We start from the raw sequence: 15,844 nt of genomic DNA on the forward strand, positions 1-15,844 counted from the left end.
AAAAAAAAAAAAAAAAAAAAAAAAAGAGACATGTACCACAACGTTCATTGCAGCACTATTTACAATAGCCAGGACATGGAAACAACCTAAGTGTCCGTCAACAGATGAATGAATAAAGAAGATGTGGCACATATATACAACAGAATATTACTCAGCCATAAAAAGAAACGAAATTCAACTATTTGTAGTGAGGTGCATGGACCTAGAGTCTGTCATACAGTGTGAAGTAAGTCAGAAAGAGAAAAACAAATACCATGTGCTAACACATTTATATGGAATCTTAAAAAAAAACAAACAAAAACATGGTTCTGATGAACCTAGGAGCAGGACAGGAATAAAGACGCAGACATAGAGAATGAACTTGAGGACACGGGGAAGGGGAAGGGGAAGCTGGGACAAAGTGAGAGAGTAGTATTGACATATATGCACTTCCAAATGTAAAACAGATAGCTAGTGGGAAGCAGCTGCATAGCACAGGGAGGTCAGCTCTGTGCTCTGTGACCACCTAGATGGGTGGTATAGGGAGGGGGGAGGGAGACACAAGAGGTGGGGGGGGATATGGGGATAGATGTATATATATAGCTGATTCACTTTGTTATACAGCAGAAACTAACACAACATTGTAAAGCAATTATACTCCAATAAAGATGTTAAAAAAAAAAAATACTGCAACCAAAACCTGGCATCCCACAGGCAGCGTGGCTTGTGGTTTCTATGGAAACAGCAACTGACTTTTTAGCCTAATTTAGATTTTAAAATACAGATTTGAATATACAGTCAATTCCTAAGTATTCACCCCAAGAGGGAGAAGAGGAAGTACCCCTAGCGCAAGAAAGGATAGTACCTCCCTGCTATTGAAACAGGCAATTTCTAGCACCCCTGCTTTGGGTATCATGCACTTTACCAAAGGGCCCCTTAGGGCACGTGGCTATAAAGGGCTGGAAGGCTGTTGGAGAGAATACTGAGCCGAGGGAGAGAAAGGGAGGCTGACAGCTTTCCTGGACCATCCTGGTACCGGCCACAACATTCAATGGGTGTTCCTGCCACTTTGGCATTTGGACTAATTGTGAATGTGGTCAAAGATAAAGAATCCATTTATGCTATTGAAGCAATAGAATCCCTGGACTACTCAAAAGAAATCAGACAGGAGCAAAGAAAAGCAGAGAGTCTGAAATGGTTAAAAAAAACTTTTTTTTTTAAAGAAAGGGACTTCCCTGGTGGCGCAGTGGTTAAGAATCCACCTGCCAATGCAGGGGATACGGGTTCCAGCCCTTGTCTGGGAAGATTCCACATGCCACAGAGCAACTAAGCCTGTGCACTACAACTACTAAGCCTGCGCTCTAGAGCCCGCAAGCCACAACTACTGAAGCCCGTGTGCCTAGAGCCCGTACTCCGCAACAAAGAGAAGCCACTGCAATGAGAAGCCCGTGCACAGCAACAAAGAGTAGCCCCCGCTCGCCGCAACTAGAGAAAGCCAGTGCGCAGCAACGAAGACCCAATGCAGCCCAAAATAAATAAATAAATTTATTTTTTAAAAAAAAGGAGAGGAGGAAGCTGAGAAGACTCTTAAAAAGATGACAAGTCCCTGTCCTCCAGTCTCCCTAACGCATTTCCTCAAAGGTACACATCACACAGACCACCACCACACCCCCACAGCCCTGCCAAGAAGTCAGGATCAGCCCTTCGGGGACAGAGCTATTCAGCTGTTTCACACTGATGAAGCTGAAGCTAGTCCAAGGCCATGGGAGACCAACAGCCACCAGTGGCCAAAACTTGGGTCTAAATTCCCTCAGGAAGGGAGTCAGGTGACCTCATTGCCTTTAGTACCCCCAGAGGGATAACACCCTGTGACAAGCTAAGGACATTCAGCTCACTCCCTGCTTCCCTTCAACCTTTTTACCTCCTCCTCAGCATCGCCCGTGACCTCCTTAGGGTCTGTAATCTCAGTGAAATTGTGGTACATACTTTGTTTGATTTGGCAATATAGAAAAAGTCAGTCTCTGTTCTGAATTCAGTGTCATGTTTTAAGACAACTGGCAAGAAATCAAAGAAAATGAATTTTTTTTTTTTTTTGTACTTAACCATTTTCTCAGGGAGCCCTCTCACACTGCCCACCTGAGCATTCATATTTGCTCCGTCCAGGTAGACCTGTCCTCCGTGTTGATGGATCAGGTCACACACATCTCCGATGTTCTCTTCAAACACTCCATTGGTGGATGGGTACGTAATCATGATTGCTGCCAGGTTCTCCTTGTGTTTATCTACCTGAAAGATTAAAAAAGGGCAGAGGGAGACAATGAGAGGGAATGTTTCTTTCTTAGCCAATCCCTCGCTTTTTATTTTAAAGGATTAAGAAAGACGAAGACTTGTTCTTTTCATTTCTGGAACTGTCTCAATGTAGGATGACGCTAATAGAAGATCCACAGCCATTACCCCCTTTGTAAATCATTCCAAAGAAATAACAAGATCCCTTCAGGACAGGTCTCCATTGTCAAAACCAAAAAACTGTTCAGAAGATTTTTGGGTATTTTGGGCTCAACTCTCTAAAGTGGTTTTCCTTTGGTTCAAATCATCTCAATAATTATTTCAGATCTTTTCGGTTCCAGACAAGTTGATTCTCACAGTTAATCTCTCTCTGCTCATCTTGCCATATCCACCCTTATCCCCTTTCCCTCCCATTCTACTGAAATTAGAATTCCCACTAGGAGTGTTCTGCTCTGATTAAAAAAAAAACTCCACCGTTTTTCCTTTTGACAGAAGGCAAGCATATATAAAAGGCATGTTCCTGTTTTTTTGACCAGCAAGTCAGTGAACAGGCTCATGTGGAAATGAAAAAAAAAAAAATTTAAGGTCATATCCTATTTTGGAGAGCCTTAATAATTATAACTACTGACCCAGAATATTTATCAGTAAAAACTTTATGGAGCTATGGAAGCAGGAGGGTGGGTACGAGAGGTGAGCAGCGTTGTGTGTTTTCATCTTCCCTTTGAGGTAGTTACATGAAGTTCTCAGTCTCCATACCTAATAACCCCGACAAAATCACATTGCTATTCAAGTGATTTCCTTCCCTCTTAAGATGCAGCCTCCAGTCCACCAGTGGAAAGCAGATACAGTTGCTAGGCAACCTCTTCCTGGAGGTTGGGAGGTTGGGAGTGGGGATTGGTGCTGGAAGAAGGAAGATGGAATATTGCCTGAAATTCAGCAGGTAACGGCTGGGCCCATCACAAGCATCTGCAAAATCTACATTTATGTTTTAATTCCCAACACAAAGATTGAGAATACCAGTGACTGCCAGTGTGACTGTTAATGGGGGAAGGAGGGGAAGGTTGGGCAGAAGGAGGCAGGTAGATCCTGCAAGGAGTATCCTTACTACCACCATGAATAATTCAGTTTCTTACACATGCACACATTAGATGAGGGGATTTCAGCATAAAGGACTTTCTCCCTGTTAGAGAAGGAAGAGGTAAAATAGACTGTGGTCAGCTTTACTCTGGACCAGAAATGTGACTCTTGCTTTTATTTTTCTTATAGAGTCGGCTAGGTTGTCTGATTTTATGCCATTCCCCCTAGACTCATTCAGAGGAGGAACTGCAGTCTTTTAATTAGAATGCAAAAGAAGATAAACCATCCCTGATCCCCACATCTTCTTTCCAACCCAGACCTCCCCCATCTGTTAAGTGGAAGATGAGTACCATAGCCTTGAGGTGAGCTGCATCGATATTCCCGTATTTATCCACCTCCACAGGCTGAATCTTCATGCCTGCCATGTGTGCACTTGCAGGATTGGTTCCATGTGCGGATTTTGGAATGAGGCAAACCTTAGGAATGGAATGAAAGGAAGGAAGGAGAGAAAAATCACCAGGCTATTCATAATGACAGAAAAGTCCTACAAAATACTTGGAGCATAAATTCAGTAGGTGCCACATGCTCTATTTAAATTGACCAGTAGTGCCTTAAAGTTTACTACTATTTCATTAGTACTGTATTGCAAAACAATGTCCAACAGGAGTTTACACTGAATCCCCAAATACTGTTCCCTAAAGACTTTCAGAATATTAATACTCTCCTCCCTTATCCCAGCAACACCAAAAACAGGCCTAGACTTATTCTAACCTTGTCTCAGCTATAATATATAGAAAGCACCTTACAAGAACATGGGATTGGAAGTTAAACTCTAGGACTCAAATGCACACATCACAGCTCCAGTGCTCTGCTTGGCTCTACTGAGACCAGAAGAAGTAACAGTCGACATATTCCAAGGCCTCCCAGTGCCAACACACCAATGACTACTTCATTATTGGATGCTTACTCTGTGCAATGAATTGTTAGTTGCCATGAGAATAATAACTAAGCACAAATGCCGATCAGCCCCTGCCCCGTGCTCACACACTGCATTCACTGACAAGGCTGGCATCCATATAAATAAATGTCTAGAAGGACTTCCCTGGAGGTCCAGTGGCTAAGACTCCGTGCTTCCAATGCAGGGGACGCGGGTTCAATCCCTGGTTGGGGAACTAAGATCCCACATGCCGGGCGGTGCGGTCAGATTAAAAATAAAATAAATAAAAATAAAATTAAAATATAAAAATAAATAAATAAATAAAAGGACCCTTTAAACAGGGACTACATCACCTCAACCTAGTCTCCTCGGCCAGTGGAAACATTTCCTCCTCCCTTATCTGAGGAAGCCGTTCCTCTCTTTCCAAAGCATCTTGTCGTTGTCAGTATAATTGGGGAAATAAAAATTCTTTAAAAAAAAATGTCTAGAGCCCACAGGTACCAAAGGAACTCAGAATAACGGGGTGCCACTTCAAGTTGAAGAGATCAAGAGAAAGTATTTCAAGAGCTAGAACCTAAGCCAGAGCTTAAAGATGTGCTGAATTCTTATGGAAGGCGGATGGTAGGCACACACAATGTTAAAATTCCCAGATTTAGGGCTTCCCTGGTGGTGCAGCGGTTGAGAGTCCGCCTGCCGATGCAGGGGACACGGGTTCGTGCCCCGGTCCGGGAGGATCCCACATGCCACGGAGTGGCTGGGCCCATGAGCCATGGCCGCTGAGCCTGTGCGTCCGGAGCCTGTGCTCCACAATGGGAGAGGCCACAACAGTGAGAGGCTCGCGTACCGCAAAAAAAAAAAAAAAAAAAATTCCCAGATTTAAATCATTTTCATTTCCTGCCCCCAAATCATGTGAACACAGGTGCTCTGTATGATCTGATGGTGCCCCACTACAGGAAAGGGCCTCATGGAGTTCCCTCCAACAGAAAGCAACAAGAAGAAGCAATACTGACCCTGAAAACAATCCTGTTTTTCATTTCTTTTAATCCCAGAACCAATACTGACACCCCTTGAAGAGAAATGGATGGGCATCATAAAAATGGGCTTATGAAGGGGAAATTTAGCTTACAGCCGTTTCCTCAAAAACAGCAAAGCCATCTACTTAAGCAAAATGCATGTGATCCAAAGAGAACTACAAACAGAGGCAAACATGAAATCACTTTGTTGTTCTTCTGCAGACAGGGAGTTAGTGCCTCTTCTGAATGGTTACTGGTCTCATGCTGATTATGCTGTGTTGTCCTCAAATCCTTTTTCTTGTTTAACTGTTTCCCTTTTGTATTAAATTCTTTAATTTCTCAGGACAAAAGCTGGAGTTATTTTTCCTTTCTCACAAGATATTTTTATTCTACCAAACGATCTTTGGATAAAAGGATACCTTCTGGGCAGAACACGGATCAAGGAAGGGAAAGGTGAATATTTAAAAGTGAATATAAAATATTTGTTAAAGGCCTCAATGAAGAATTCATATCAGAGAAGTTACGAGGCAACAAAAACATCCAAGCTAAAAATGTCACTCATCTTGCGATACACTGAATAGCATCCAAATGTGTCCACATTCTAATCCCAGAGTCTACGAATGTGACTTTATTTGGCAAAAGGGATTTTGCTGGTGTGATTAAATTAAGGATCTTGAGGTGAGAAATTGAGGATCTTGAAATCTGGATTATAGGTTGGACCCTAAATGCACTCGCAAGTGTTATCATAAGGAACCAGGGGAAGCTTTGACTACAGAGGAGGTAGAAGATGTGATAACTGAACAAGGGGTTGGAGTGATGGCAGGAAGGGGCCATGAGTCAAGGAATGTAGGAGGCCTCCAGAAACTAGGAAAGGCAAAGAAACAGATTCTCTCCTGGATCCTCCAGAAGGAACGAGCCCTGCCAACACACTGACTTTAGCCAAGTGAAACCAATTTCAGACTTCTAGCCTCCATAACTATAAGAAAATAAACCTGTGTTGTTCTAAGCCACTAAATTTGTAGTAATTTGTCACAGTAGCCATGGGAAACTAATACACATCCTGATATAAGGATTAGCGGAAAGAAAAGGTCTCAGTGGTTTTGTCAGGAATTTCTTGCTGTTAGATGTTTCTGATTTCCTATGTGGATCCTCACTTTAAAAATTGTGGTGTTGCAAAGGACTTGGAAATAACAGGACCCAGATTTGATATTTTATCAACACTAACCCTCTTTGGTTAGTGTTTAGGTGGATGCTGTGTTTTTCTAACCCCCCAATGCACCTGGTACAGACCCAACATAGCTCATCCTCAAACTCTTGCTGGGGGCTTCCCTGGTGGTGCAGTGGTTAAGAATCCATCTGCCAATGCAGGGGATACGGGTTCAAGCCCTGCTCTGGTAAGATCCCACATGCCGCGGAGCAACTAAGCCCACGAGCCACAACTACTGAAGCCTGTGTACCACAACTACTGAAGCCTGCGCACCTAGAGCCTGTGCTCCGCAACAAGCCACCGCAATGAGAAGCCACTCGCTGCAACGAAAAGTAGCCCCACTCGCGACAACCAGAGAAAGCCAGCACACAGCAACGGAAGACCCAACGCAGCCAAAAAACAAATGAATAAATAAATAAAATAAATCTATTAAAAAAAAAAAGACTTGCTGAATGAGTGACAGATTAAGGAGGAGGCTACTTTGCAAGGGAAATCAATTTCTTACCACAGGTAAAATCGAAAAACAAAAGGCCACTCCTTTGCCTCAGGCAGCTGAGAAAAGAAAAATACATACAGGTTTTGGGGGTGTTTTTTGGCGGTGGGTTTTTTTTGTTTTTTGGGGAGTTTTTTGGTCAGCGTTTTCCCTTTGTATAGGAAATTCAGCCTCTGATCCACAAACCTGAGTTAGTATTTGACAGGCAAATTGAGTTAATAATCATAAAGTGTTTAGGACAGTGCCTGGCACAGGGTAATTTCTAGATAAGTGTTTGTTAAATAATTTGTATTCTCTCAAGTTAAACTGGTAAATCAAGAACTTGGCCATTGCATTTTAGGAACCTCTGAAATTTAACCTAAGAGTAAATGTGAAAATAACTTCCAAAACAGCTTGAAATAAGAGAATCATCAGGAACCCGGGAGGTTCTGTAGCACATGACTTCCCCACATTCTTTTTTCAAAAGGATATATTTTACTAGATTCCATTAGAGTCTGTTGTATGGAAACAGCTGTCTTAGACATCTCTGATGCTGAAAAGTCCTCCCTGATTATTTGAATAATAAGTCATTTTCTTTTTCTCTAACTAAAAAAGTCAGGTTTACTTAAAATCTTTAATCTAGAAAGGATGCCAACATTTCCAAACTTAAGAGTTCTGTATTACTACAAGCTCAGTGACTGGGTAGCCTTCCCTGCCTCCCCTCACCCACCCCCCAAAATGCAGCATCCCACTCCTCTCTGTCCTTCAGTGGAATAACCTCTCCCAACATTTCAGTGATGCTAGTGTGAACAGTGGTGCCAGAAGAAAAGTCACACACAAGGGGACTGAGAGAGAAGGGAGGACTGGAAAAAACAAAGAAGGAAAAGGAGCTAAAAAGAATCCATGAGTCACAGAAGAACTCTGCCCAGGCCCAATCAAAACGTCTCTCATCCTTTTTCCTTGACCTTTCTGGTTTGGTCCCCAACTCCTAGACATTCACAGATAGCTCCGGGTGTCAGACTAAAGAGCAGGGAACCCAGGAGGGATGGGAAGTATCACAGAGTGGACAGACCCGAGGTTTAGCTGGCCTTTTCTCGCTAGCTGCTCACTGGCCTTCCACAAGCACCACAGTGTAGATCTCGGCGGCCTCTCCATAAAGCAGGAGCGACATGAAGATGGTTACACAGGATAAATGGCTCCCTCCCCAGGAGTCCCAGACACCTCATGGTTAAAGAACATAACAATGGGAAGTTCCAGGGCCTACTGAGTACATGGAAGCCACGGAGGAAAAATGGAGAAAGCAACTTTAAATGTCAGTCATCTGGCATCCTCTCACTGGAGTCCCAGTGTTTCCTTTCTGACTCTATGACAGTGCTGAGATTCTGAGGTCCAAAGAACAATTGTAATTCCAAACTAACCCTTCCTTAGAAAGTTAAAGAATTCAACACCCAAGTGAAAAAAAAAAAGTTGAAATATCAGGGACTGTATCTGTTTGATTTATCGCTTGATCTCTCTCTGGGCTGGCACACACAGTACCTTGCATGTGGCCAGTCTTCAATAACTTATTCAAGTAATAAATGTCCTGTTTTCCGAAAGGTCTTTGCAAATCAATTCTATTCCCCAACCAGGACGAAGGCCTGGGAAAACACACCTGTGTAATCAGGATGGAAAAGCAAGGGAAGGTGGGAGAAAATTTTTTTTCTCCCCTTTTGTGAAAGGGAAGTGAAATAGTATTTAAATTCTTCACTGCAAAATCCAGGCAACTGGCCATAAACAATCTTCCAGCTTTAATAAAACCAGGAATGGACTAAGATTGGACTACCACCCACTGCACCCCACTTATGTGGGCAGCCAGACCACCCCAGCACCTTTTCGTCTAACTCTCCTGGGCTGGGCAGACGCTTCGACCTGCTCCTGGCTCCTACCCACTGCTCCCTCTAACACCACCTCCACAGCTCATGCAGTTCAAGTTTAGCGTGGCCATCACCAAAATGAAGGTCCCAGGAACACACACCTCCTTCAGCCACAATCTGAAGCCTGTGTTGTTAGGTCATCTGCTAAAGGCACTGCCTTTGGGGATTAGTGGAGGCCTGGTGAGCCCATTAGCACCTGCTGGCCACACAAGGGCCCCCCAAAAGCAGTTTGGACCCTAGAGACTAGACTCACCCAAAGCAAACAAAGAAGCAGAACCGTGAACTCTGCTCCATGTCCCATGTTTTCTTTTGTTGCTTAGAGCTGAGAATCACTTAATAGGGAATTTATTTATTCAATAAATATTTTCTGAGCATACATATGACAAGAACTGTGCTCAGGCACAGTAGGAGTTACAGAAGAATGAAAGCTCAGTCTCTGCCCTCTGTCCAGGGCTGAGCCAAGGAGGGAGGCTTGGAATGGCAACATTCCTGCCCCTTCCTCCCTTTGCTCCCTGCGGGGAGCAGGTCCACAGCCAACTGGCTGACTTTTACAGACTGGCTTTGAGAGAAAGCCTTTTATCTCCAAATGTTTTCCCTCAAAATGGTCCAGTGAAACGTCTTGGAGGCAAGGATCGTAATAGCCAGTTCATAGACATTTGTTTCTTGATTTTATGTTTCCCCAGCTTCTTCCAAGAAGACTTGGAGGGAGTGTCCCACAGAATGAAAGGGACCCTAAAGCTGAACCTGCTGCCCTCCCCCCACCCCCCGACGGTGAGCAAACGGTCCACACTCACTGTTCTGTGTCTCTCTCCTTTCCCGTCTAAGTAGGCTCGGATAGTGGCCAGCCCAGCGTATTCCCCCTGGGCTCCGCTGCAAAGACAGGAAGAAAAGGGTCAGAGCTTTATGCCTCTCTGCTTTCATTTACTCATTCAATATTCATCAGGCACAGGCTGTGTGTTCACCAACATGTGACACTAAAAGCTCACCTAGGACCCCTGCATGGGCCTAAAGTCTTGAACAACCAGAACAGTACCTGGTCTGTGCACTAAAGCTTACCCATGCACCTAAAAAAATTATTTTTATTATGGAAAATTCAAAAATTATAGAAAAGTAGAGAGAAGAATATAAGGAACCATCACATTATACCTATCACTCAGATTTAAAAATGATCAGATTATGGTCAATCTTGTTTCCACCTATATCCCTCAGTCTGAACTAGATTATTTTGAAGCAGAATTCAAGCATCATATCATTTCATCAATTCAATCTTCAATATGTATCTTTCAAAGATAAGAATTATTTTTGGGCTTCCCTGGTGGCGCAGTGGTTGAGAGTCCGCCTGCCGATGCAGGGGACACAGGTTCATGCCCCGGTCCGGGAAGATCCCACATGCCACGGAGCGGCTGGGCCCGTGAGCCATGGCCACTGAGCCTGCACGTCCGGAGCCTGTGCTCCTCAACGGGAGAGGCCACAACAGTGAGAGGCCCGCGTACCGCAAAAAAACAAACAAACAAACAAAAAAAACCCACAAAGACAAGAATTATTTTTAAAAGATAACTGTAGGGACTTCCCTGGTAGTCCAGTGGTTAAGTCTCCACGTTTCCACTGCACTGGGCACGGGTTTGATCCTGGTTGGGGAACTAAGATCCCACATGCCGCATGGCGCGGTGGGCATGCATGCATGCATAAATAAATAAATGAATGAATGAATAAATAAATAAATACAAAAGATAACTAATTATTACATCTAAAACAATGAACAATAATTTCTTAACATCACCAAATGTTCAGTCAATGATCAGATTACCCCAAAGGAACTGTACACTTGGAGTGTGGCACCAGTCCTGACAGCCTCAGGGTTGGCTTTCCCAAGCCCTAATGCTCATGGCTGCTAGAGGCTGGCCATCCCCATCTCAGCAGTCCTTGAAGACACTACTTTTAGAGAACACTTAATGACTAACATTCCAGGGAGGGATGCTGAGTCAGTCATAAACTGTTACTTAATGTTCTCAGTACTCTCTGCAGGAAGGAAAGGAAGTGAGTAATAGGTTTTTTTCATCCCATTCAAAATGCATATTTCCTCCATTTCACAAAATTACACCATCTTTTGACTCTGTGGAAGGTGCAGTGGTTTTGGCATTCATCGCTTCTGGTCACTCCGTAATATTGAGATCATACTCTGAAAAACCACAAGGCTTGAGAATAAATTAGATAAACTGTTTAATTTCTAAACTAAAAGCTAAAATTTTGAGCATTGGAAAACATTTTTTGAGAGAACACTGGGATGGAACCAGTTGAATTTGAAATATCTGCAAACTAGCATAGGGGCATTGATGGTTTGGTGTCAGGAGACGGCCGAATTGACGATTTAGGGCTCAGCATGAGAAAAGGACAGAGAATAGGGAAACATCTGGGTGTGCAGGGAGTAGAGCCTGGCTGGAGGAAAGGAAGGAAAGTGGTGATTTCCACAGTGTGGGTGTCACAGAGCAACAGAAGAGACTAGATGAGTTAGGGAAAAATAATAATAAGTATAAACTGCTCCATTAATTAAGCACTTCCTCTTTACCAGGCTGTGCACGGAGTAAACACAGGTAAATGGGAAACATTGTTGTTGTCACCACCAAGCATTTTACATCATCTTAATCCTCCTAATACCCCCACAAGGTAGGTACCATTGTCCTCATTTTGCACATGAAGAAACTGAGTCAGAATATTACATGCCCAACCAGCCAACAGTGACAGCCGGAGACATTGATACAAGTTGGCCCGTCTTAAGGGGCCTCGTGCTTCACTTGTAAGCAGTGAGGCTCCTCTGAGCACTCTGTGCTTCCCAAAGGATTGAGAATCATGGGAGCAAATGCTGGCTTTCCTTCACAGAACCCTTGTCTGACTGACAGAACTAGGAGGTTTAGCTCCATGTAAAAGGCCTGTCCCCATAAGACCTGGGGCACCCATTTCCTCATCACCCACACTGAGTGAGCTTTGCCTCTCCTCTCTCTTCCAGGGAGGGAGGCAAATACTCGGCTTCTGTTTTCCTGGCTTCTGAAAAACAAGTTCTAGCTCATTTGATGTTCTTTATTTTGAGAACAGGAAAATGAATATGCCACGTTTTAGCAAACCACTTACACCACTATTTACTTAGCCTCTCTGTGTTCTCATCTCTGAAATGTGCATAATAATTGCACCCAACTCGAAGGGCAGATATAATAAGACATGAGATGATCCATGGTAAAGGGCTTTTCACAGTGCCTGGCACTAGGTAAACACTCATTAAGTGCTGGCAACTGTCATCACTATCATCGACGTCATCATCATCATCATCACCATCTTCAGGCAGCAACCCTCATCACTCTGTGACACAGGATGGGCAGAGGATGGGCTACCACAGCATTTGAATGAGCACTTCCACAACCCTCAACCTCTATCACCCTCTCCTTTCCCTCCAACAAGCCAAATCCACCATTCTTCAACTGTCCCAACTCAAGTTCTGCCTCTTCCATAAAGCCTTCCCCAAAGTCACAAATCCAGTGCCTCACCATGGCCTACAAATCCCCCACATGACCTGTGACCTCCACCCGCCTCTACACCCATGTCTTCTGCCATCCTCTCCTTGTTCACTATCCTCCAGCCACCCAAGACTTCTTCCTTCCCTGAAACACATCAAGCCAATGTCTGCCTTGGGGCTTTTCACTAAATGTTCCTTCTGCTTGGAAAGCTCCTCCTCTAGTTCTTCAAATATCTATCTTCTTCTCAGTATTTAGGCCTCAGCTCAAGTGTCACCTCCTCAGAGAGGCCTTCCCTGAAGGCAGAAATCTTATCTGTCTTTATCAACATTGTATTCTCTATGCCAAGAACACTGACATAGGGGGTGTCCAATAAATACTGATTGACTGACTGACTGACTGAATTATTCTTTACCTCCTCCAAACTCACGTAGTATTTTACTCTACTCGTTCTTCTGATAATACCATCCTATTCATACACTGTACACTGAAAATTATTATAGATCTCACATGTACTTCGTGTGCCTATTTTATCTCAATTAGGGTATAGGCTTTGAGAATAGGATCTTAGGTATTAGAGTTCTATACATTCACAGGGAATATATAGAATAGTACTATGCATGGAGTAACTCTGCAATAAATGTTTAGTCAATTTGTTCAAAATTGAGTTCTTCTCCAGTCCAGACAATCAACATTAATGTCATCCTTTCTCCCATGGAAAGGGACTTCAGCATATGGATTTTGTATTTCTCTCTGTGTTTTTCTCATGACTTCTACTCATCTTGTTTTGTTGGAAGACCAACCAAGGTGTTTAGACTAAGAGTGAAAGAAGAGACTGGAGCTAGAAGCCAGTAATCCAGGAGAAAGGCAACATGCTAAAGACTTGATCAGGAATGCTGGGTGTTTTCTGCCTTAGATACTCTTAAAAATCAGCCATGTTTCAACTCAAAAAAGTACAAAAGATATGTTCTAAATGCCACACAAGTCTTATTCCTGGGGTACTATGGAAATAAGGGGAATTATTAGTGCCACCTGTTGGTGGAAAAGTATTATGAAAAGTAACTGCTTATATGCATAACCCAGACTGAGAACCCATCAGAAAAGTACTACCTGCGGAGGGGCAGCTAGGATAGTGGTCTTCTGACATCTATTTAAAATGAAGTGGCTAGTGGCCTGGATCTGCAGAGCCAGCCACAGTGATGCCAGTGAATGGGGAGCCTCAGACCCATTTAGAAGTGCCAGGTAGGCATAAGTTTAAACTGTCTGAGAAAAACAAGGCCCCCAGTCATGGCATTTACTCAGGCTGGTGAAAAAACTGCGACATATTGTACTGTTTAACACTGAATGAGTGAGAACTAGCAACTTCTTCCAAAATCCAGACTCATTCTACAAAGAATCCACGAGAAATCCAGTAGGCTAGACGAAGCTAGAACAACTGTATAGCAAGTACAAAGGTCCGCGAGGTGAAAATAAATTGGAGTTGATGGGATTCAACAGTTTTGTAATAATTTAAACCTAGACCCTATTAGTGTCAGTGTATCATCGTAAGTGTGGGATTTCAGGGCAGCTATTCAATGTAAATTTGGCAAAAAAATTAATTAAAGGGGGGGTGAAGATGGCATGACAGAGCTAGAGTGATAGTTCAGCTCTTTTGCTAAGATTAGAGCAAGAAGGACAAAATAAACTTCGAAGATTTTTATCATTTTACCTTTACCTTTGCTAAGAGCACTAAGCAAAGGTTAAGATTAAGAAATATTACAATTTAGTTCTATCTGGAAAGGTTAAACTTTGAGATCTTTGGAACAAATTTTTATTGGACTATCACACAAAATAAATCCTAAGGGACACTTGGAAACTTCCACTAGATTTTAGAAATATAACTGCAGATATGTCTACCTATGATGAAGCAGGAACATGGATGGCCTGCTCCTCCAGATGATTTTGCAGAATGATATGCAACGCCAATAGTCACAGGTGGAAAGCACAGCACTTTTTAAGCATAAAATTTAAGCATAAGATTGTAAGTGAATTGCATCCTATAAAGAAGGCATTTTGGTCAGTTACTGAGTACCTTTGTCACTGATTGCAGAAGTCATCCTCAACCAGTCATGAAATAACCTCTTTGTTCCACCTAAAGAATACAGTGGCTGACTTTATATACACCATAAGAAGTGCCTCAGAAACTGGCTGCTTGGGAATATTTGAAGATGGATTATTGTAGCTGCTGTTTTTAAGAGAAAGATTTCTGCACGGTATATATACTTACAAAAAAGTAACAGAGAATCCATTTGCGTGACTGCAGAATACGCTACAATTCATGACTTAGTGTGAACCCCAGCAGTCACCAAAAGTCCTGTTGAATTATACTATAAATTGAACTGAGAAAACAGTAGGATGTTTTATTTATACAAGTCAAAAGGTGTTAAAAATGTGCCCTAGGGACTTCCCTAGTGGCACAGTGGTTAAGAATCCGCCGGCATTTAAAATTTTGGGTGCTGATAATTTAAGATTTATACAATTTTTTTGAACTATCAAGTATCGAGATTTACCAAATCTATTCTTGTTTTAATTTTCTCTAGATATTCTTCTGAAAATCATTCAGTAGTTGTTAACACACCATTGTAGTTCACACACTAATGGCCACATTTAGTGTGCAGTTTAGGAGTTTTCTTTTAAGCTGTCTACAAGTCAGTGGGCCTATTTTATTTCTAATAATATCTGAACTTCTTAAGAAGTTTCCTATAATATATTTTTAAAATTATTACATTTAAAAAGACATTTTTCGGGCTTCCCTGGTGGTGCAGTGGTTGAGAGTCCACCTGCCGATGCAGGGGACACGGGTTCGTGCCCCGGTCCTGGAGGATCCCACATGCCGCGGAGCGGCTAGGCCCGTGAGCCATGGCCGCTGAGCCTGCGCGTCCGGAGCCTCTGCTCCGCAGCGGGAGAGGCCACAACGGTGAGAGGCCCGCGCACCGCAAAAAAAAAAAAAAAAAAAAAGACATTTTTCATGAAAAGGTTTTTTTGAGTGATAAACTGTAAATTTAAATACGAAGTGAATTGTTTCCCTTCAACCACCTATAATATCTAACATCTAGCCTGTTGTAAAAACTATAACTTAAAAAAAAAATTATTTATTTTGGTTGCACTGGGTCTCAGTTGCAGCAGGCAGGCTCCTTAGTTGTGGCTCACGGGCTCCTTAGTTGCACCCCCACGGGCTCCTTAGTTGCACCCCCACCAGCTCCTTAGTTGCGGCATGTGAACTCTTGGTTGCGGCATGCATGTGGGATCTAGTTCCCTGACCAGGGTTCGAACCCGGGCCCCCTGCATTGGGAACGTGGAGTCTTGACCACTGCACCACCAGGGAAGTCCCAAAACTATAATGTTTAGGAGCTAAAATATGCATCATTATCAAATAAAACCAAGATTTTTGTAGACATAAGATTATTCTAAAATTTAT

The 15,844-nt window shown here is 42.9% G+C and overlaps 1 protein-coding gene across 1 annotated transcript in view; it reads right to left on the bottom strand.

Moving 5' to 3' along the window:
• GLDC (glycine decarboxylase) overlaps positions 1-15,844 on the bottom strand; it is a 98,811-nt gene that overhangs the window by 26,185 nt on the left and 56,782 nt on the right. Inside the window, exons 16-18 of the mRNA XM_027105848.1 lie at positions 9,679-9,754; positions 3,693-3,818; positions 2,116-2,265 (exon numbers count right to left, since the gene is read on the bottom strand). Of these exons, the coding sequence (XP_026961649.1) occupies positions 2,116-2,265; positions 3,693-3,818; positions 9,679-9,754 (352 nt within the window). The remainder of the gene's footprint in view (positions 1-2,115; positions 2,266-3,692; positions 3,819-9,678; positions 9,755-15,844) is intronic.

Source organism: Aethalodelphis obliquidens, unplaced genomic scaffold, assembly GCF_003676395.1.
Source record: "Aethalodelphis obliquidens isolate GAN/ISIS:26980383/991018 unplaced genomic scaffold, ASM367639v1 scaffold7, whole genome shotgun sequence".
In the NCBI taxonomy this organism is placed as follows: domain Eukaryota; kingdom Metazoa; phylum Chordata; class Mammalia; order Artiodactyla; family Delphinidae; genus Aethalodelphis; species Aethalodelphis obliquidens.